Below are 23,612 nucleotides of genomic sequence, written 5' to 3'. Positions count from 1 at the left end.
TCAATTAACCCCTTCCCTAGCCACAAAGCTGTAGGCAGAAAAATGCTGAAACACACATGGGTCTTTCTTTGGAAGTTTTGAAAAGGAAAACATAGTTTTGTGAAGCTCCTGCGAGAGCGATGTCTGTAAAATATCTGTAAAAAATAAATGCACAAGTGGTATTTCAAAACCCTAGCATGAAGATCCGCTTATGCATACATCACTACCTGCCTAAAAAAATGGCAACAAGCCGGAAGGGGAACATTCAGAGTAAGGACCGGACTTTTCACAGTGCCTAGTAATTTTGATTCAAAGGGAGGGCAGAACGGGGCGCCAATGACTGGGGAACCATTCACAGATGTTGCTGCCTGAACATGCATTTTAAATCCACCAGGCAACAGCAACAATATCAGATCAAAGAGCATGTCTGACTGCAGCCAGAGAGAGGGGAGACAATCGTTCTGGTTGCAAGGCACAGTCCAATTAAAACGTATTAGTCTGCAATCATTACGTGGTATTTTTTGTAAACTCTTGAACAGCACCTTTTAGTTACAGGAAGTATTTGTCATGTTATCCACATGAACTTTTCACACAAACAAATTTTATTTTTTTACAATATTGTTGTTCTACCCTTCCATCTGCAAAGATCCACATAGGATCCCCCACAACAAATTACAATAAACGATGCAACAAACTATCCACTCATGAGGAAAAGAAACCAGAAACCAGCCAGAAATAGCTAAGCCACCTTAGCAGTAAATCACAACCAAAACCCTTTCAAAAGAAGCACAGAAAGCTACCAGTGATGGGGTTAAAGGGCATCTTCCCCTGGCAAAGAATTCCACAAGCAGAGAGTTGCTATGAAGAAAGCCCTCTTCTGCCTATCATCCACATTACCTTGGATGCTGGAGGTATACAAAGGAGAGCTTCTGCAGATGTTCTGAGTGTCCAGTTAGGCTTATATGGGGAAAGCAGCTCTTAAGTTCACTTAACTTCATGTCCATATGTGAACCCAAATTATTAGAAAAGGCCAGTCTTCAGTTACATCCAATTGTAATGACAAGGAAATCATTCTAGACCTTTATGATGGGGATAGTAGCTAGGTGAAACTGTTGTTTAAGACAGTACTTCTAAGCCCCTTCCAGCCCTGCCCAGCTGGCCTCTGGCTGACAGTTATGAACCAATAAGGAACTTTATTTCAGTCTTCAGTGCAAAGACTGGTGGGGAAAACCCCAATCCCAAATGGCCACATCCCTGCTGAACTGTGGGCCTACTGAATCAGCTGTCCTCTGAGACCAATATGATGGGTAGCCGTGTTAGTCTGTAGGAGTATAAAAGAGTAAGAGTCCAGAAGCACCTTAAATACTAACAAAATTTGTGGCAGGGCATGAGCTTTCATGAGTCACTGCTCACTTCTTCAGATACCTCTGAGACCGGATGGTATAAGTCTTGTATCGACAATGCATTTTGCTTAAACCTGATTCTATGGTGATCAGGGTTCCATTGTACTGTTTTAAAGACAAACGTCTCCATGGGCTAGGCTTGTCAGTCCCCAGGTGAGGGTTCCCCCAGTTTTCAGGGCTTCTCCCCACTGCCGGCCAGCTGGCTGGTGGGGAAAACCCCAATCCCAAATGGCCACATCCCTATGTGACTTCCCCAACATGATGATGTCACACGGAAGTGACTTCATCGTGCTGGTGACATCACATGGGGATGCTCTGGTTTAAGGGCAAAACTCTATGGTTTTAAGCTGATTTTACCATAGAGTTTTGCCCTTAAACCTGAGCATATGTACACAATGTCAACATGCCGGGGACATCGAGGAATGCCCCTCAAACCTCCCACTGGAGTGACAAGAGGACCTGGCAACCCTACCATGGGCCATTTGTGGTTTTCCATGTGTGCTTTTAAAAGGGACTTTCCAGGTGTGACAGGTGCCAGGGAGAGAAAAGGGGATGGCTTGCAAGTCTGTGAAAAAAATTAAATCAAAACATGGCTCCTCGAACTGCTAAATTTTAAAAACTGCTTGTTTAGGAAATTAATATCAAATACATTCAGTTCCCCAGCTTCTCCTCAAAGATTAGTCTGGATGGCAGCTTTTTCCACATCTAGTTAAGTCTAGTTATGCAGTAAGAAGTGGGAAGAAAAGGACCACATGAAAGGGATGCTAAGCAGAATTTTGCTTTTGTGTCACTGCTGTGGTCTATGCTACTTGCACAGATTCTATTAGTTCCTGGTCTAGCAGTGATTGACATGAGTTTGTCACAGACCACATGTCTGATGACTTTTGGGAAAAAAGCATCTGTCATGTGTTGGCAGAGTAATTGATACAGCAAAGGTGCACAACCTGATTAAAGTGTAGATAAAGGTTTATTTAGGAACTAATATACTTGATAGTAAAGAGGAGAGACAGAGATAGGTTCCTAACTACACCACTAGCTGAGAGAGAAAGAGACTAAGGGTGGCACTTCCAAGAAGAAGTAGGAATTGCCCTAAGAGTAGCAATCTGGAGACAGACAAAGAAAGATACATAAAAGGAGAGAAGGTGCTGACCTCACTATCCTATCTAATTGGCTTCTTGCTGCCACCTGCAGGGTCTTCTGTTCTTCTTTGTACACCAGATATCATGAAGAAGCTGAAACCCAATGTATGGAAGACCTTTTCCTTTCTTTCATCACTTATGCTACAATGGTTCTCTTTTGCAAAATTATCTGTCCATTCAGATTCAGCTAATGATCCCAGTACCACCTCACACACACAAAGTTAGCACTCAGGCAGGCTCAATTTCATAGCCTCTTTGTGTAAAGGCTAAAATCAATAGCTTTTTAGGACAACATGAATTATTATGAATATTCATTAGAACTTTATATAAAAAGATAACTTATCCAGGGGTCAATGCTTCAAGTCCTCAAAACTCTGGTTTTCTGATACTGTGCACTGAAGCTGAAAAATATATTTGTTGTCCTATTCATACAACTGTGAGTATTCAGAGGCTTATTGTAAGGTGCTCTCCCAGTACTCAAAGAAGGAATGCCAAAACTGTAACAACTGAAAAGTTTCTGTTTCCGAAGAAAACAAAAATCCCATACCATTTCTGCTGTTTAGACAAATTAATCCTACTCCAACTGTTTGTTTCCGTTTCTGTGATTATTTTTCCCAAACAAGGCAGGTGTATTCTAACAAGAACTCTATTCTGCAAGCCTTTACACATTAAATCCCACAACCAGGAAATCACTTAGCTTTCTACACACTGCCAGTATAACAAATGAGCAACTTCAAAGCATAGACAGTTATTTCATAGTTATTAGTATTAGGTCATGTCTGCGTATCTTCTCCTCCTGTGCTGAAGTGATATGAAAGAGCAAGGGGGGGGGGTAGATTGCAAATGCTGACATTACCATTACAGGAAGGCAGGGAGTATAATCAGAGCAGTGATGACTGAATTCTTTGACTTCAGATTTGGAGCTTCAGCATGATGCCCTTCCCACAGGAAGGTTGTATAGTAGAGCAAAGTCAGCACTAGTGTAGACACACCCTCAGTCAAGCCTAGTTCTACAACAGTGGCAACTCTCCACACATAAAAAGACTGATATGGGAGACAACTCCAAAAGGAAAGAACAGCTCCTGTCTGACAGTAGGACCACATTCCAATAAACACCTCCTTTACTCAAGGTCCTTCTGAAGAAGTCTGATATATTATTCTTTTTAGATTGGACCCTTGCACTTCAAGGCAAAAAACAGAATTAGTTATCTCCAGCGATGAGTGAAATAAAATTCTGCAGAAATATCCACGCATCTGAATTTGGTTGAAATCTCCCTGCAATTCCTCACTTTTCAGCTGCATTTCCCCCATAATCTCCTACTTCCAGGGATCTCCTAGTCATGATAGATCTATGGCCCCACTGGTGGACCTCCTGATGGCACCTGGTATTTTTGGCCACTGTATGACAGAGTGTTTGACTGGTTGGGCCACTGGCCTGATCCAACATTGGCTTCTCTTATGTTCTTATCTAGTACCTGATTGTGCCTACAGGCCTTTGGGCAGGCTGTGGCTGTAAACATCAGACCTTGCCTATTATCTCCGAGGAGGAGTCACTGGCATGGGCTATGAGATCTGATTAGCATTGTACAAATCAGAGCTTGCTGTAATATTCTGAATGTTCAGTATTTGCATGGTACATTCACACGATCCATGTGAACTATAGCATCAGTGAAGAACACAACATCCAAGGGTTCTGTATCTTCTGTGAACTGAATGGTTCAGATCAAGGCTACCCTGCTGATGTTGTCCTCCCAGTATGATTCCTTTGGGTTGCTGATGGAAGAAGGAAAGCCTCATGCAGACCAGAGGCAGCCAATGGGAGACTTGTCAGAACCTTCCAGAATATTCTGGTAATCCCACCCAAATAGTCTGCTTAAACCAGATGGTAGAAATTAAATCCAAATACTAGTTTGGATGAAGTGTGGTGCTATTTTCAGTTCTTTCTCCAAGAAAACAGCTTCTACATCCCAGACAGCTTTATGAAAATACCCCTACAACCCAAGGCACCTATTTTTAAAAAATAATCTGACAAGAAGTCTTGGTTCTTCAGGTTAAAACAACCATTAGACTTCAGTATCTCTGGCAGGCACATATTGACAACCCCCCTGCTTTAGTGAAAAGACATTTTCAAAATAAAAAGGAAGTACTACCCACCATCTGTTCAACCTAGTCTGGCTCTGGTGGTGAAATATATTCATTATCTAGAACGGCTTTTTACCAAGAAGATCAATTTCTACAAGGGTGCAGAACAGTACAAAGAAACTTAGTTCTAGAAATGAGACACCTCCTCAAACCAGAACTAGTTCAACTGGAAGGAAGACTCACCAGCCAGGCCCACTGCTTCAAGACAGACAACTCCCAAATCAGAACCAGTTCCACAAGTGAACCACACCCCTAACAAGATGGGTGCTATGAAGGGAGCCACTCCCAAACCAAGAGATGCTTGGCAAAGGAGAGTGTTTCCCACACAACACTTGTTTTTGAGGTGAATCTTCATTACCTAAAGTTGTTCTTTAAAAGGCAAACTGGATCTCTAATGATAGAAAATGATAATACTATGATCCACAGTGCAAGCAATTCTCCTGGGTCCGATGGCACATGCTGACTTAAAATCTCACACTGAAGCAGGTAGACAGTGATTTTCCAATGAAGATATTTTACTTTAGCATGTAATCAGTAACCTTAAAATCTCACACTGAAGCAGGTAGACATTTTCCAATGAAGCTATTTTACTTTAGCATGTAATCAGTAATCTTTTTAAAATCCAGTTTAATCCTTTAGATTACACATAATGTTTGCTTGAGAAAAATGAAATTGGGGAGTAGTTGCTGAGCATGTGAACTTGATGCTGAATATTTCACTGCCAGCAGTAAAAAAACCCCACTGCTTACACACACTGCTATGCTGAAAAGTATGGATGTCAGGTTCTGTCCATCATGATAGGATTCCTACCATCCAAATGAGAACCCAAACAGCTCTTAACTGAGGCAAACTCCTCCAAAAGCAGGGATGTTCCATAATTTTCCTGAAATACTGCACATGGAATCGTCTGCAGACAGAGTATTTTTTTTCCTGCAGGATGATAAAAGTCCAGTAAAGCAACCTATAGAGCAGTGCTCACTACTACTTGCATAGACCCCACGAGTATCTTGACACTTACTAGGGTTGCCAGATTCCCCCACATTCATGGGTTTTCTTCTGCTGTTTGCTTCTTTGACAAAACACTTTTTTTCACAAAGCAAAGGGCCAGTCCTGACAATTCTCCACCTTTTTGGAGTAGGAAGTGGTTCTGAAGACTTCAGGAGGCATTCTCTTTGTGTACACAGGCAGCACCCTTTCAGAAACAGTGCCTCCACTACAGGAAGCAGTTTGATTTGCAACATCCCAACATTTTGTGATTAGCCCCAGTCCCCCATGGAAGACATTTTGTGATTGCCCTACATGGACACTATTTTGTGTGATGCCCACTCTCCATTCCCAAAGTGCTCATAAACTCAGCAAGACTTTGGATCCTTCGACAGTTTTTTATCATATGCATAATACACTCAAATTTTCTACAGAAAAAGTCTATATGGGCTAAGTAGAAAAGGCATGCACAAGAACTTACTTAGAGTTGGAGTGTGCATAGATCGCATCTTGCTTGCTGCTTGCTACAGGCTGGGCATAGACCACATCTTGCTTGTTAGCAGAAGTACAGGAGGGACTACGCACTGGGATTCTTTTGCTTGTCCTAGCTGTGGTTATAGTGCCTTGATTGTTGCAGCTGCTGTAGATGCTGTGACGATTCAGAGTGGCCTTGTGCCCTACCCGGCTACCACTTTGGTTTCTCCTTAGTGTGCTTCGTGGAGCCTCACAGTAGAGGTCTGGCTCACTTCGGCTGCTCTTCATATTCACAAAGCAGTAATCACTGCCAGGACTGGTAGGGCTGCAGATCTTGTTGTAGTGCCTGCCACCCCAGCCGTCCATTTGGCTGTAGGAGCTGTAGCGTCTATTCTCTGTGTCTCTTTTGATTGTTCCATTGTACAGCTAACAAGGACAGAGGAAAGAAAGAAAACCATTCAGGATTTATATATACATATATATATATATTAGAAAACAAAGTAATAATGTGGATGGGTAGCCATGTTAGTCTGTCTGTAGCAGTGGAAAAGAGCAAGAGTCCAGTAGCACCTTGAAGACTAACAAAATATGTGGCAGGGGTATGAGTTTTCGTAAGTCACTTTTTACTTCTTTAGATACAGAAGTGAGCAGTGACTGACAAAAGCTCATGCCCTGCCACATATTTTGTTAGTCTTCAAGGTGCTACTGGACTCTTGCTCTTTTCTAAAGTAAAGATGTGAAAGGGATACAGAAATGAAAAAGGGACTCCATACCACAATTATGTATGTAAAAATAACTATGTAACTCAGGGTGTATGAAACAAAAAGCATTTGTCCCCAACACCCCCTTCATTATAATATTTAAAACCATATCTATGAAATACAATAATTCTTATGTCTGTTGGGGTATGTTTATAGTCAACATTTTGGATTTCAAATTTCATAACTAATCTGTTTTACATTTACATTATTGATTTCATCTTTACTACATATTCGGCATTATATATTTTTGCCACCTCTACTTACTCAGTGTAATTTTTAATAATAAGTAACATATCAGAGTACAGAAAGAAAATCTGTTATATATCTCATAATAAGAAAGTAGAGGATATTTCTGCTCTGGATATACTTCTTTATACATTTATATTCAAGATGTTACATTTAAAACTTATTCTTGTTCTGCTTCTACATTTCAATATATTTGTGTACAAATTTTTTGAACTACCGGTACTTCTCATTCTAAATTTGTCTCTTGCTTGCACAATGCACATTCCATCTCTCCTCAGATTTTGTGATTGATCTGTTTTACAGATAAGTTCTCAATTTTGCCATTACTACCTATTCAGCTAGTTTATTTTCCTATTCTTCTAGGTGGGGCAGATCCATTCAGGTTTTTGACTGGATTTCCATTTGCTTTATGAAAGGCAGGACTGGACCATAAGAGGCACTAAACTCACACATCCCTCCCTGAACTGCAAGCATTGCACAACAAGGCTCTGGGCACTGTCTAGATAGTTGCGCCACTGCTTGGGTGGTGCAGTGCAAGTTTTTTTAAAATTTGCTTTGCACATGTGCATATGCACACAGCTGAATCAATACCTCCACTTGGACTCGCCGTACTCCCTTGTTTTTACAGCCCTCCCCCCCTGAACAGTGAACAACATGAACCGGTGAGGTGACGTACTACCAAGCACTGGAGTCTATATGTGCACTTGAACGTTTAAACATTGAATTTTTTCAGTGCAGGATTGATCATGAGCCCCCGCTGGGGGGGGAACCCATAGTGCAAAGGACGGTCAGATGCAATTGCAATCATTGTGAGAGATGGCTGTCCAGATCAGCAAAATCACAGATTCAAAGCACAAATACCCAGAAAGTACTTGATTTTCCCGGTGTCGGAAAACTTGCTAGGGAACCAGGAGGGTCGTGCGAGTGAGCCCACTTTGGTGTGGGAGACGGATTTGGGCGTCTGATCAGCAATTTTAAATGTGAGAGGGAACAGCAGTGAAACCTGATCAAAATGATCGTGTGACCACAGCCTCAGATCACAAGAGCTGGGGACAAGTCAGAAAAACCATAAATAAAATACAGAATTGCAACTGACTTTGTCTAGATGGAAAGAAGCATATTGACCCATGGATGAGAAAAGTCTAGCTCCCAGCCAAGCTGAAGCACTATTTGTTCCTGAGTGAAGGAAGGGGGGACATGGCGACTCTGGCAATTGCACCCAGCACTGGCTCTCAGCCAGGTGGATCTCAGACCACTTTCTGAAGCTCCACTGCCACTGGCCAGACACTTTGATGAGAAAGGGTAGGGTCAGCAGACCTGAGGGCTGCAGATTCCAATCTGGTCCACAGTTCATGTTTTAAAGAGGCTGAGAACTTGGAACACTCTGCTAGCAAAAACCCATGCTCCCACTCCATGCTTTCAAATGTTTATTTCTGTTGTTGGCAATGTTCCCTCTAAACTGCGGGGTCTTATGAGCAAAAATTCTACTTTGTGAACTACTGGCATCAAAGTTGTGAGTGAGCAATTAGGCTACTGCATAAATTAGTTTGCTCTGGAGCCATCCTTCCTGAGCTAAGACAAAAATGTGTGAGCCAGAGGCTAAAAAACTGTGAGCTAGCTCACACTAACTCAGCTTAGAGGGAACACTGGTTGTTGGTATGATTACAGTTGCTAGTTAACAGAGCCAGGAAGGAATTTTACCCATGGTTCTGATTGACTAATAGGCCCTGGAGTATTTGCTTTCCCCATAGTATGGTTGATCATACTCAGGGCTCTAGTCGGGGGGGAGCTCTCAGGTACGGAGCTCCGGAAGAGAACCTCTAGGGGGCGGGGCGGTCACGTGGTGAAGCCCCGCCCCCTTCTTTACCCCACCCTCTGCTTCGATCCTCATTCCGTTTGGGAATGAGGATGAAGCAGGAGGGTAAGTAGCCGGGCCTTCTGACACACTTCCGGTGATGTCAGGGGGTGTGGCCTTCTGTCACTTCCGGTGATGGCAGGGGGCGTGGCATATGCAAATAAGTTATGCTAATGAGTTATGCTAATGAGCTCCGGCAGCTCTTTTTCTACAACAAGACCCCTGATCATACTGCTTAAAAGACCATAACTGCTACAATTGGCTACCGGTGTTGAGGAAATGGCTGGGGAATACAATGCATGGTGTTTAGGATGGCCTCCCTACATGACGCTAAAAAGGGGTCCCCCTTAAGGGGCTCTGGGGAGCTGGGTGCACAAAGCCAACCTCAGGGCTGACATGTGGAGATCATCCCCAGGAGGCTGGGAGGAACAGTGGCTTCCACTCCTTCCAGTCCTAATACCAGCCCTCTTTTCTTGGTGACTCCAACAGGCAGGTTGGGGGAAGGTTGCTGAAAGTAGGTGGGCTATCCCCTGCACGCAGTCTTCCCAGCCTATATTGCACCAAGACCTGAGGAAGCTGTAATCAATAAAGTTATGGCCTGATTTGCCTCAGCACAGCATGTCTATGTCATCCTCCTCAACCATGGGCTGGTCCCCACTCCAGGCACATGGGGATGTTCAACAAATTAGTCCTTAATACCTTCAGCTCATGTACATTTACATCTACATTTCAGCTACAGGGTTGAGAAATTATTCCCATACAATAAAGCAAAGTTTTGTTTTAAGGATCACACTTAATAAGCACAGTTCTTGGATCCAGGTCCAACCCATCCCATCACTGATGTCTAGTGCAACATTCCGAGAACCTTGTAGCTTCTCCCCACCCAAACACCTGGTCACTTTCTGCATCTACTTTGGGGCAGACAGCCACATGTTTAGAAATTCAGAATTTTTTCAAAGTTCCAAATATATGCTGTCCTGCTATCTAAACATATTAGACTATTCACAAGAACAGAATACCTGCTATTATCATAGTTGTGACATAGTCATAAAAGGCCACAGGTTTGGGGGGCAGGGGAGAGGAGTGAGATTATACTAATCTACCTCAAGAGCCTCCCGCATGGTGCCTCCCATCACCTTTCCTGACACCCACCAAGTATTTGTTAGAAAGTGGGTGGGGCCACATAGGGCTTTCCCCAAGCAAAGCTTCTGCTTAGCCACTGAAGATTTCATTGGCTGTGCAATTTTTTAAAAACATTTCTTTGGCAGCAGGTGTCACCACAGCACAAGAAAGGTAAACTGTGGCAGCCATTTTGTGGCTGTCTCCACCTCCTGCAGCAGCAGTTTTTTTGTGGCTGCACACACCACGCTGTGTCAGAATCCCAAAAGTGCCCACAGGCTCAGAAAGGTAGGGGACCCCAATCTACTTTAATGAGGAATGGTTGTGTCCTTACCTATACCAGTGTCAATCTAAAGTTTACTCACTGACCTTAAATGCAAATTACTTTTATTATTTTTATGTATCTAAAGAGACATATAAATATTATTATGATGAATGCTCTCTGTTTCACTCCAACAGGAATGCTCTTCTAGAATGACAAAGGAAATTAGAACAAGTAAAATAACATAAAATTTGCTCTACTATCACTTAGCATCACCAAGATTCAGTGAGCTCCACTGAGAAGTAGGACAGAGGTTTGCTTTGTATGCAAAATGTCCCAGGTTCAATCCCCAGCATCTCCAGTCAAAAGGATCAGGAAATAGAAGAAAGACCTTTACCTCAGTCCGACCCCGGAGTACTGCTGCCATAGACTGACTTTGATAGACTGACTCAGAATAAGGCAGCTTCGTTTGATCCGCTCATGTTAGGAATATTCTTCACTTAAAATGCATCTGCAATAACCATGTTTGATGTTCCAAGCCCAAGGAAGGCAACAATAATTCTTAATGAAGAAACAGGTCTTTCTCATCCCTGTAATTCATTTCTTTGGACCATTTCTCTGAGAGGTGAAGCACAGTGTGATATAGCACACCAGATTAAAAAGTACAAAGCAAAAATGGGCTTATTGTTTCTCTTTAACTTGCAGAGCAGGAAAAGGCTAAAATAATAAATAAAAATGCTATCCATTAAAAACTGGGAAGGGATGAGACAAAGAACTTTAGACAGGGACGGCTGTAATGTCAAGGGAATACATATAGCAATGTATTATTTTGCAGGTAGCAATGTTTTTAATATGTGAATTGTACTGTTGATTTTCTATAGTGAAACTTACTTGAATACAGAAAAGACTGCGGGTGTGATCACATGCACCTTTAGATCTGACATAGCTGTGAATGCCTGATGGATCTAAAGGGAACAAGCAGACAGCAACATCTGGGAAGAGTCCCGCAGTTGTCAGCAACCCGTGCTGCTCTGCCACGGAAGTGGAGTTAAAAGACACCAGGGAAAGTCCAGTACTAAATGGGTTCCAATGGGCTGTGGACAGACTTTCTCCTGTCTGATCACACAAGCACACACTCATGCCATTGGGATGGTCTGATCGGGCCATCCTGGCTCGGTGCAATTCCCCCTCCCCCTTCACAGTATGGGCATCATCACATACTCCATAGGGGGCCCTCAGTGCGGAGGTGCAATTCCTTGTTTATGCGCATGGGAAACAAATGGCCCAAAAAAACCTGACTCACCCACAGTTGCATCTGATCACACAGTGACAGGCTGCACCTGCAGCTAAAAAATGGATGTGTGATCTCGCAACCACGTGTCAAATTCCTCTGGAGGAAATAGCCTCTCTTCCCCTCCATTTCAACTGGCATCTCTGACAGCAACCTGTGTGTGTGTGTGTGTGTGTACACACAGAGAGAGAGCTGGAAGGGACCTGAAGGGTCAACTAGTCCAACCTTCTGCACAATGCAGAAAATTCACAACTACCCCACTCTCTCCCCCAAGGGCCATGAGAGCCAAGCACTGACTCATCCTTTCCTGCCCTACCTCTCAATCTGCATATATATAAAAACAATGCAAAGCAGAGTGCTTTGTATACTTGACTTTATTGTAATCCTTTCAACAGTTCTATAAGTTAGCCCAGTATTATGGCCACTATATTGAAGATGGAGGATGGAAGCTGATAGTGCGGCTGGCCTAAGGCTACTCAGTGAGGTTTTGGCAGATTTTAACATTTGAATCGGGGATCACAGTTAATTCTGTTTCCTATTATAGCTTTTTGATAAAGTGCATACATAGCTATTTTTGAAACACATTGCAGTACAATAAGAAGCAAAAATAATAGGCTGGGCGACATCAGGAGCTTCTTTTCACACCAAAGAAGCTGTTTTCCACGTCTGCAGGAGGCATCGTCTTGCATATTCCACCACACCCAAGCCACGCTTGCACTGACTTGCTTCTGAGGACTCATCTAACTGAGAAGTGCCTTCCCAAACAGATAATAACTTGGCACCCACTATTCCCAAGCCTCATTGGGAGGGGGAAGATGTCAAAAGCTCAACAGCTATGAAACATGGCTTGCAGTTTCAAACTGCAGGACAAAAAGAAGCCTTAATAATTCCTTCCCCTCAAAACACATCCAACCAAACAACGTACACACATTTGTGCACAAACTCCTCTGTGCTTGTTCTCCTTCCAGACACTTGGTGTGAATGAATGCAAAAGGAAACTGAAGCCTGGCATAAATAACATGTTAAGTCTTTAATGGAAACATAATAGCTAGCTGAACTGTTTGCAGCAAACGCCCCAGGGATTCAACATCTCTGCCAAGTTGCTGCCTCTATTATTCTTTTTTTCCCTCCTGGTGGAATAAAAGCAGATGTTGATTCATAAAAGAGAAACAGGGTCAGAAAATGCCCAATGCTTTGTTTTTCCTTGACTCCCAACACTCAACCAAGATCAAACAGCTTTGAACAGAGAATTGACTTTAATATAGCCAATGGCAATTCTGGGGGTGCGTCCAGAAGGCAGATACTTAAATGGCCCATGACTATTTAAACCAGGATACCAGGGTTGTTTCAAATAGATTCCTAGTTTCAACTTGGCTTGGAATTGGTAAATAATTTAGTATAATATCCATTTTATTTGAGGGTGTTGGGGCACTGAATCAGCATACCTGGCATCCCCCAAAACGAGACATTCTGAATGCGATGAACCCTGAAGGAAGAATTGAAACCTGTCAGAGCATGTGTCTACCACAGACAGTCAAACTCCCTGGGGAGTTTTGAGAATTTTAGTGTTGGATGTTCTTGTAGCATCAGGATAAAGACCCAGCTTCCAATTCTGTTGTTAGGTTCTACTCTCAAGTAATCTATATTGTTGAAAAATAATCACACTGTGAACTCCTCTCTAGCCCCTTTACTAGCAGATATATCCTTTTCCAATATATGATGACTGTCTTAAGCAGATCTCTCTCCTATCTGGCAAAATTGGATGGAACAAGTAACAGCTGTTAATGCCACAGAAATATCACAGTGGAAATTCTGTGCCAGTTTGGTGTACTGCTTAAGAGCAGCAGACTCTGATCTAGAGAACCAAGTTTGAGTCCCCACTCCTCCACATCCAGCCAGCTGGATGACCTTGGGTTAGTCACAGTTCTCCCAGAGCTGTTCTCCCAAGAGCAGTTCTCTCAGAGCTCTCTCAGCCCACCTACCTCACAGGATGTCCGTTGTGGGGAGAGGAAGGGAAGGAGATTTTAAACTGCTCTGAGACTCTGAGTGAAGGGAAGGGTATAAATCCAACTCTTCTTCTTCTTCTTTACATTGACTGCACAACTTGCTTATCATCATCATCATCATCATCATCATCATCATCATCATCATCATTTATTTATTTATTTTATTTACTTCATTGATACCATGGCTTTCTGTCCAGTTGTGGGCCCAAAGCAGCTTACACCAGTCTCCTCTCCTCCATTTTATCTTTACAACTACCTTGTGAGGTAGGTTAGCCTGAGAGTGTATGGCTGGCCCAAAGTTAATCAGCAAGCATAATAATTATAACCGTATTTGTTAGAATAACTTGTCATCTTTTGCCAAAGGCTAGGGTGATTACAGTAATAAAATTTATATAGCACCCTGAGTGCTCAAAGGGATTTGCAGACATAACCTCGGTTATTCAGGCATGAACTACTTGAAATTCACTATTCCAGCTATAGCCCACCCCCAGGTTTAACAGAGTCTATCAACACTCTTATGAGATAAGTAAATAGGTGTTATTGCCATTTTTCACATGACCAAACTGAGTCACAGAGGTATTAAGTGACATAATAATGTATTTAAAATGTTTATGACTTAAAAATATAACTGTGGATCACCATGTACTTTACAGAAGTAGATCATTATAATTATCCATATTATGCAGCAGGAGAAAGTAAAGCACAAAAATGACTTGGATAACTCATCAGGTCAACAAGAGAGACAGGAATTGAGCCCAGATCTACTGACGCCTTCTGGGTCCACAAGCCTGCCTATTAGATGGGTGTTTCCAGAGTTAGCAAAGCAATCTTTTATGAAAAAATATGATTACCATTAATTTTTAAACTGGTGGTTTATTTGTTTCTAGCAACAGATGGTGTATAAGTAAAAAATATGCACAAACACGTTGAGAGGGTGTGCCTCTCAAGCCAGAGGGGGAAACCAAGGCAGTGAAATATGATGGTGTACCACCCTGACTGATGTGAACACCCTCAATCCTGCTTGCACAATGAATCCACTTCTGGCTGTTTGAGGAAAACTTACAAAACTAGCAAAAAAAATTTTTTTTCATCTCTTAAATGCTTCTTCTTTCCTCTATCATGTATTTGTCTTTTTCCATTTCTTTTCTTCTTGAAGATAACATTTAGTCCTAAATTGATCATGACTCAGAAGATGGTTTTGCTCAGTGTTTCCGCCAATACAGCTATGCCAAACATTTTTCAGTCATCTTGTATTAAAAGCCATGTGTAACAGGGACATCAGAAAAAAGTTAAACAAAAGTTCCAGTCATGAATTTTCCAGTCAAGTATTTTCAAAAATACAATTTTTGCTTAACTGTTCCATGCTGACAGTCAGGGCATATATCAGATTCTGACCAATCTGGTTCTGTGAAAGTTCTACTGCAAGGTGACTAGAAAAAATTGCTTGATGGTGAGAGAGGTGGCCAACTACCTTCATTGATCATGCTCTCATCTACCATGTGCTGAACCTCCCAACATGCATTCAGAAACATCCAGCTTTGCTCATGTGAAATAAATTCAGTTAATTTTCCTTGTAATAGTACTATCAAAAAAGTATTTTCTCCTTTTTTGTTCAGCATAGTTAGACAACATTGTCTATAGAGATGATATTTGACTGTGGATAATTTGTGAAGGACACTCTTAAATAGTACCCTCATCTGCTTTTTGGATTAGTCACTCCCCATAATGAATTAGCCACTCCCCTTTGTGGCACAGGTAAAATGTACTTTGGACCTTCGGTTTCTCAATGGCATAAACTCATGTGCGCTATAGTTGTCTGACTCCTAGTATGTCTTTCAATGGCTTTAGAATTTACACAGTGCTGATTCAGGATGGTGCATCTCACTCAAGGTCTCCTGCACTTTGAAAAATCCAATTATCTAAACCAACCAAAGTTTCTTCCAGGCCAGCACAGGATCTAAACTGCCGTATTCATGTAGTAACTTGATCATATAGCCCATACGTCATAAACTGGTTGCTATTTTCATCAGACTGAATGTGAGTAGGGTGCCCTGCCTTCAACAGAGCACCCTATTTCAACTGGCATCAAGTGGGAGCATGCAAGCTTAGCGTAACTGGTTTCTTACTCCCTGCCACATGCTAACATCTGCTTGTTCCACCTAAATGCTGGCTAAGCACATGGAGGGGGAGAACATAGATGGAAGTGCCTGACCTAGGAGAAGAAGGCTTCCTTCATGTCTGCTGCTGCCAGGCTTCACCTGCCAGTGCAGCAATGGTCCACTTGGTCTTATGCAACCAGGGTATTCTTCTATTCTTGCCTGAGGTAATCAGATGGGTAGAGAAAGCTTTTAAAAAGCCTGTTCGTAGGGACAACATAGATGGCATGCAATGTTCCCTCTAAGCTGTGGAGTCTTGTGAGCAAAAATTCTACTTTGTGAGCTACTGGCATTAAAGTTGTGAGCAAACGATTTTACTACTGCATAAATTAGTTTGCTCTGAAGCCGTCCCTTCCTGAGCTAAGGAAAAAATGTGTGATCCAGAGGCTAAAAAACTGAGCTAGCTCACACTAACTCAGCTTAGAGGGAACACTGGATGGCAGAGCACCACGAGCCTGCAGACATTGGTCCACATTCTGGTCAGACCTGCTGCTCTTAAGCCCTTCTTGAGGCCTTCCTCGTCGAGGGACCTGCTAAGTATCTATATGAAGGTTTTAATCTCCTTCCCTTCCTCTCCCCACAACAGAACTATCACCATGGCAGAGTATCAGAAAATTGGTTCTGAGAATTGCCAAAGCAGCCAAGAAGATTATAGCTGGGAGGATAGTGCTATATCCTGGCCTTGTGTGAAGTTTTAATCTCACACAAAATGTCAATTTACCTCATAGAATTTGGACTGCATATTATTTAGTCCTCTCAGCAGCTAAACCACACCATAACACCACAACAGCTCAGCCAATCAGTGCCAGAGACTTCACAAGTGCACCCAATAAAGATTTAGAGGAGATACTAAATATCCCCATTTGCATTTCTCAAGTAATAATTCCAGCATAAACATAATAAACAAGAAAAGGTTATTAAAATATTTATTCTAATAGCTGAAATCTCTAGGAAGCCCAATTAAAATGCTGTGTTTTGCTGAAGTTGATTTTTTAAAAGAAAAGTAACAGAAACTGGCTTTTCTTAATGTGGAGACCAAAGCAGATATTGGCCCATTACACACACACATCTTACTGCAGATTTTCAGAGCAATAAGCCTTTAATCTTGACTTTAGATTCTTAGCCCACCATACGCTGTATTTATTCTGCAGCTAGAATTTAAAAAAATGCACTTTTCTATAAGGGTGGAATGTCACTTATGAAATGTGGGGGGTGGGGTCCAAAGTTTTTAAAAAACTTATACACACTTGCCCTATCACAGCTGCACAGTAGTGTCCAGCAAGCATCTTCTATTTAAATCCTAGTGGTTCAGGTTTTGCGCATGCATTTTAGTTTTAGTTTGTTGAATGAAAGGGAACAGAATGGAAGGCAGGCAAAGGGGGGAAAGCGATGTTGAAATTGACAAGATTTTTTTTTGAAACTGACAAGCAGCGGCAAAGCCCCCTTTTCCATATTGCCAAGCACTAGGAGATTCTCTGCTGTGTTATGGGCCACTATGAAAAATGGGAGTCACACAATCTCATAATATGGGAAAACATCTTGAGTATACGGAATGCACAACAGAACCCATTGACACTAGCATTGCTAGCTGTGATTGTTGGCAACGTGTGTGTGTGTGCACAGGCACCTGTGCAAAGTTGGCTGCAGCTCCATCATGTTTTGCACAGGGCTGCAATTTCTATGGGGGAGGAGTCCTCTGGCAGAAGTTCTGGAGATCATTTTTAGTCTTGTGCCACTAAATTGAAAGGGGGGGTATTTTTGCTGATGCCATAGCACAGCTGCACAGTAACACTAATTTCCTGCCCTTTGTGATTCTCTAATTTGATCCTGCACACTGGTCATGATCTTGAAATTTGCCACAAGGTATAGATAGGAACTCTCAGTCTGGGGCAAGTGATGCACTGAATTTTTGGTGCTTGGGGGAGGCAGCAATGGGAGGACCTCTATGGTCCTGGCCCCACTGGTGGACCTCCTGATGGCACCTGGTATTTTTGGCCATTGTGTGACAGAGTGTTGGACTGGATGGGCCACTGGCTTGATCCAACATTGGCTTCTCTTATGTTCTTAAGTGAATCAATCCCAAGTGATTCTTAAGTTCGGTGGTTTGCAAAAGGTCTATGTGGCTCAGCCGCCATTTTAATGTTAGGCTTCTGGAGACTGCCAAAATGTTCCCCCAGAAAACTTTGTTCACTAAAGCATAAAAGGGAAAAATGTTTTCAAAGCTTTAGGCTTCCCATCCCAGTCTCTCTCTTTACATCTCATGTCAATTTCATTCCACGCTGATGATTCCCCCTCTTATTTTGTCTGCATATAGCACTGAAATCCCCCCCTCTCTCCCCCCCACTAGGGATTCTACCATTTGCCTCCTCTCCAATCCTAAGGAACTAAACTTCACACAGCTTCTTTTAACCCCCCCCCAGTTTTAATTTTGTTATTCAGCAATCCGAGACTAGCGATAGTCTTATATCACTAGACTCATGCCGCTTGTCAAACAAATCTAGAACAAGGGGAAAATGGAGCCTGTACATCGATGAAGGGGGAAGGATGGCAGAAGGTGCAGAGTGGGCAGAACGATCTCAGTGTGGGTGGGGGAGTGACCTTCAAGGAGCGGCAAAAGGGCAGGGGGGGGAAATCCAAAGGAATCTGTATGCTTTTGAATTACCTTCAGTTTGGAAGCAAAACAAGGGGGGAAATGGCACAAAAGCATTCTCAGAAAACCTGGGGAAACAGCAACCAGAAAGTGAACTGAGCGCTGAAGGGAGGAAAATCAATGCAGAATGACAAAGAAAACCCGACGGACATGCACAGTGAAAGCGAGGGAAAATACTTGTGCATAATAGGCCATGGAAAGTGTATTATTAAGAATCATGCAGGTCTACTGAATGTACCAGACACTGTCACCAGTATTGCCATTCAAAATTATTCATATTGTGCTTTTCAGATTACCAAATCCTTTGCAATTCTAAATTGCATCAATATTGTTAAACCATAATAATACTGTGCTCTCTAATGTTTGAATTCCCATATTGGAGCAAACCCCATTGAATATTAGAAGAAGAAGAGTTGGTTTTTATATTCCACTCTTCACTACCTGCAGGAGTCTCAGAGAGGCTTACAATTGCCTTCCCTTCCTTTCCCCACAACGGACACCCTGTGAGGTAGGTGGGGCTCAGAGAGTTCTGAAAGAATTGTGATTGCCCCAAGGTCACCCAGCTGGCTTCATGTGGAGGAGTGGGGATTCAAACCTAGTTCTTCAGATTAGAGTCTGCTGCTCTTAACCACTACACCACAGTGGTTCTCTTAATATTTTAATGTATTGGGAAGTCCACAGTTCAGTGGTAGAACACATATTTTGCAAGTAGCATGAACAAAGTTCACAGATTATAGCCACTTAAAGATTCAGTGAACAGTTCAAGGAAAGTCTTTGTGATTTTGCAGCACAACAACTCAGTCATAACGACTAGATGGACTGGTGGCTGGTTCTAAATAAGACAGCTTCAACTATTCATTTGACTCCCTCCCACACAAACTTTTAAGTAATAGTAATAGTAATATACTTTATTGTCATTGTACATAGTACAACGAAATTAAGATGCAATCATTTCGGTGATCTACAACAATATTCATATACACTCACACAACCATTCACATTTTCTGTCTAGCAACACTAGCTGAGAGATCTGAGCAGGCCTCTTCTGCTGTTGCCCCCAAAGCTGTGGAATGAACTCCTTCCTTTCAGTTATCTAAAGACTGTGTAATATCTGTCTTTTAAAGCAACACATTTAAAACACTTTGACTGGGGTATCTTGAAGATGCTTATTATTCTCCTGCAATCTGACATGTTTGTTTTTACTGTGGTTCAGGTGTGACAGATTGCTGCTCAGTGAAGCTGGATTTTATTGTAGCTTATGGTTTTGTGAATGGCAAACCACCATGAGTGCCAAATAGGCAGGATACAGTAATATAAATATCCATTCATTGTGGTTGCTTTTAAGCACACACGCTAAATGGATAAGTAGACTCCCATCTAATGTACTCAGGAGAAGAGTATTCTAAAGCATTACTGTCCCTCTCCTTTTGCACTGCTACAACAAAGCACCTTTTGCCTTCCTTTGGGTCATGGGAAGCTTACTCAGAAAAGGATTTAACCAACACCCGCTTTTATTTTTCTTCTGGCGTCGTACTTCCTTTCTGACTTGCATAGCATGTTTGCCCTCTCATCTCTCTGACTGCAGCATCACCTCCTTGTTTGGAGTTTATTCAGAATATTATTAGGTGTATACTCTGCAGCGAGTCACCTTCTACCCAGCCTGTAAATTTCCCTAAGTTTCAAGTCATTATCATGACTAATTAATGACATATTTCTAACTAAACAAGTAGAAGCTGTGCATGCGGGTTGCCCCTGTGTGCATGTATGACACACAAGACCAGGAGTTTTATGTTCTCTACAAACTAATGAGCACAGCTTCAGTAACAAATGTGTCATTTGTTCGAAGGAGGACTGGAGGAATGGAACCAGAAAGGAACATTAACTCTCCTGTTCTTGTACGAAACAAGGATTCTTCATTTACTGTGGTGTTAAAGGGAGTAGAACCCATTTCATCAAACTGCCAACTTCTTTGATGGTCAAACTCAGCTTTGGACATAGTGTAAATTTGCTCTGTCATGCAAATGGACAAGCAACCCGCACCTTACTTCTATACACATCCAATGGTTGTAGGGACAAGAAAACCTAGAGAAAAAGTTATGCTATAGCTTCAACAGCTTTTCAAGAGAAAAGCAGGTTGTATAGCAAGTTCCATTAATTAGACTGATGATTGAATTGTTTAGAAGGGAGACAACCGCTGGGACCAATCCAGCTGACTTCATTTTGACATCTTACAACTATTTTTACACAATCCAAATTTATTTAAAAGTATTAATTATGTATAGTGATAATTCATTCAATGAGACTTAATTCCAAGTTAATATGGGTGGGTAAGGCTTCAAGTCTGCCACTCCAATTATATAAGAACATGAACAAAATTAATGAGGGACTTTTTTCCCCCCTGCCAAGATTGGGAGTATACCATAGTTTGCAAAATCTGTTAACTTTGGGTTGGGATCCAAAGGTGCCTTGTGCAAGAGGAAGACAATTCCTCTTGCACAAGCTGTGAGGGGGTTCTGTAATTTCTGTTGATGCCATTCAAGATACAACTCCTCCACACCACATCCAGCTCTGATGGTTCCCCCAACCAACAAGAGCAGCTTTTGGGGGAGGGCATGGCGGGGGAGGCACAAAGATTTATTCTGGAAATAATTTCTTCTTCAGAGTTTTTAAAAACCAGCTTTAGTTCTCAGGCCAGACACAACCCTTTGCCAAACCTTCACTGTCACCATTTCAGTTTCAGACTTAGTTGTTGCTTAATTTTAAAAAATAAACCTTTTTCATTGGGAGAAAAGCCCAGCAACACACGAGTATTAACATACACATAGTATAAACATGTAAAACACAGCACATTTGCAGTCTTCATCCAAAAAGATATACTTTCTATTTTAACTTTTTAAATCAAAATTCAAATTATTTGGAAACTGTATATACCCTGCATATATCACTGGAATTTGGGAGTTAATATATTTATCCCTTCATTCAGTTATACTGTTTTCTCTAAAATAAATGCATTGGTTGTGTCAACTTTTAAAAATAATGTTACCCAACGCAGGTCTAAGTATTATCAAACACAAGCTCTCTCCCTTTCTTTTTGGGTAACAATTTTCCTAAACTCAAAAGCACAAATAATGCATGTTGTGACTCTTCCTCACACACAGAAGAAGAGTTGGTTTTATACCCTGCTCTTCATTACCTGAAGGAGTCCACTGCAAGGAAATCAATGCAACTCAGTATCATGAGAGGGCTTGGTGTGATGTGATCCATGCCTGAAGGACTCTTGGAGTGTCTTACAATCACCTTCCCTTCCTTTCCCCACAACAGAAACCCTGTGAGGTAGGTGGGGCTGAGAGGGTTCTGACTCTGACTGAACCAAGGTCTCCCAGCTGGCTTCATGTGAAGGAGTGGGGAATCAAACCAGGTTCTCCAGATTAGGGTCTGCCACTCTTAATCAATACACCAAGCTGATTCTTAACCACTGCACGAAGAACCCACCCTTACCGCTCTTAACCACTACACCAAGAACCCACTACTATTCAACAGATTCTCGTTTCTTCCCCTCTTTGGGCATATAGATGGTCATGGACCCTTCCAATAATCCCATCTGGCCCTCCCCTTCAGCTCAATCAGGTCTGCTTCCCCCACCTCCCTGGACTGTCTTGGTGAGTTTCCTGTGTGCATGCACAAGGAGAGAAGGGAAGACTCAGGGCTATGTTCAGTCTTGTAAGGTTTCCTATATACATGGATGTTTTACCCACTTTTTTACCCAGGGTCAGGACTTTAAGGATTTCTGAACAGATCTGTGATAAATTATTGTACAAAATTTCCCACAGAATTTTTTTGGTTTTCTGTGTTGTAGTCTAACCAAATCTCTGTTCTGCTTTTCCTTTCCAATAGGATGTCATGGTTCACATATAAAATCTTACCCCATGGCCCCAGTTGTTTCCTGTGTGGGCTTTTGCATAGTAGCTACCACGGGCTGTTCCATAGCTATAACCATCAGACAGACCATCATACATAGAACCTGCAAACAAAACAACAGTATTAGGTGTGAAAATGATGAGCTCCAATCCAAACTCCTTTCAAGCCAATTAAAACAATAAACATGGAGTTCCATGCCCTCTCAGTAAAATAAGTTGTATTTTACTGGTCCAAGAAGGCAGAAGAAAACCAAAAATCACAATAGATATGGTTTGCTTACCCTAAATAGATACCCTAAAATCCACCTAAAGCACTTACTGAAGCATGAAATACAACTCTTCCGAGTCCTGTTGTCTCAGACTTTGTGGGGTTCGTGTTAGCAGTCGGGTGGGAGCAATAGGGGAGCACAGAAGAAAATGTTGTCAGCATGGTCACCTCAGATCTTGTTGGGGTAGATATCAATTTTCTCTCCCCTGGCAGCGTCCCCTGGTCAGCGTTTGGGTGGATTGGGCAGCCACCCGCGTCTCCCCCACAGCGCTTCCTGCCCAGGTGTCCGCAACCCTCCCTGGTTTCCCAGCGCTCTACCTTTATTCACCCTGCTCCTCCGACCAGGTGCTCCCACCCGATCTTAACAACCTCCCAGGAAAAAGGGGAAAGAGGGATGGTTTGACCCAACTGTGAACTGAGACCAACCTTCTTGCTCTCTGTCACCTCCCTGGCAGCGAGCCCAACTTCCTTGGTGACCCTGATTCCCTCCTTTTCGGGTTGGACCCCCTCTCCAGGGCCAGTTAGGCAAGATGCCTGAAGCCTCGGAGGGGATTGCCTGCTGGTTGTCGGGCCACCTTTGGGGCTCCTCTGACCATTCCCCAGGCCAAGACAGGGGGCTCCTGTGGTCCCCACCCTGACATGTTGTATAATGGCAGAATTTAAAAGTGTTTGCAATTCAAAAAGTTATATTAAAGTCTTAAATATTACCAGATTTTAAATATTAGCCCCAATCAGTTCTAAAGGTGACAAGGTAGCAAAAATAATTTATTATTTACTTTATTTATATCCCACCTTTCTCTTCAATGGGGACCCAAAGCCGCTTACATCATTCTCCTCTCCTCCCTTTTATTTTTACAACAACCCTGCAAGGTAGATTAGGCTGAGAGTGACTGAATGGTCCAAGGTTACCCAGCTAGCTTCTATGACAGAATGGGGATTCAAACCTGGATTTCCCAAGAT

The 23,612-nt window shown here is 42.3% G+C and overlaps 1 protein-coding gene across 1 annotated transcript in view; it reads right to left on the bottom strand.

The window, feature by feature from the left end:
• Positions 1–23,612, bottom strand: part of LOC107107942 (probable helicase with zinc finger domain) — a 94,064-nt gene that overhangs the window by 55,275 nt on the left and 15,177 nt on the right. Inside the window, exons 2-3 of the mRNA XM_015408309.1 lie at positions 22,391–22,488; positions 6,129–6,547 (exon numbers count right to left, since the gene is read on the bottom strand). Coding sequence (XP_015263795.1) covers positions 6,129–6,547; positions 22,391–22,488 — 517 coding nt within the window. The remainder of the gene's footprint in view (positions 1–6,128; positions 6,548–22,390; positions 22,489–23,612) is intronic.

Source organism: Gekko japonicus, unplaced genomic scaffold (assembly GCF_001447785.1).
Source record: "Gekko japonicus isolate JY-2015 unplaced genomic scaffold, Gekko_japonicus_V1.1 scaffold421, whole genome shotgun sequence".
Taxonomy (NCBI): Eukaryota; Metazoa; Chordata; class Lepidosauria; order Squamata; family Gekkonidae; genus Gekko; species Gekko japonicus.
The sequence above is the reverse complement of the archived record's forward strand: the minus strand, read 5'-3'. Positions and strand labels throughout refer to the sequence as shown.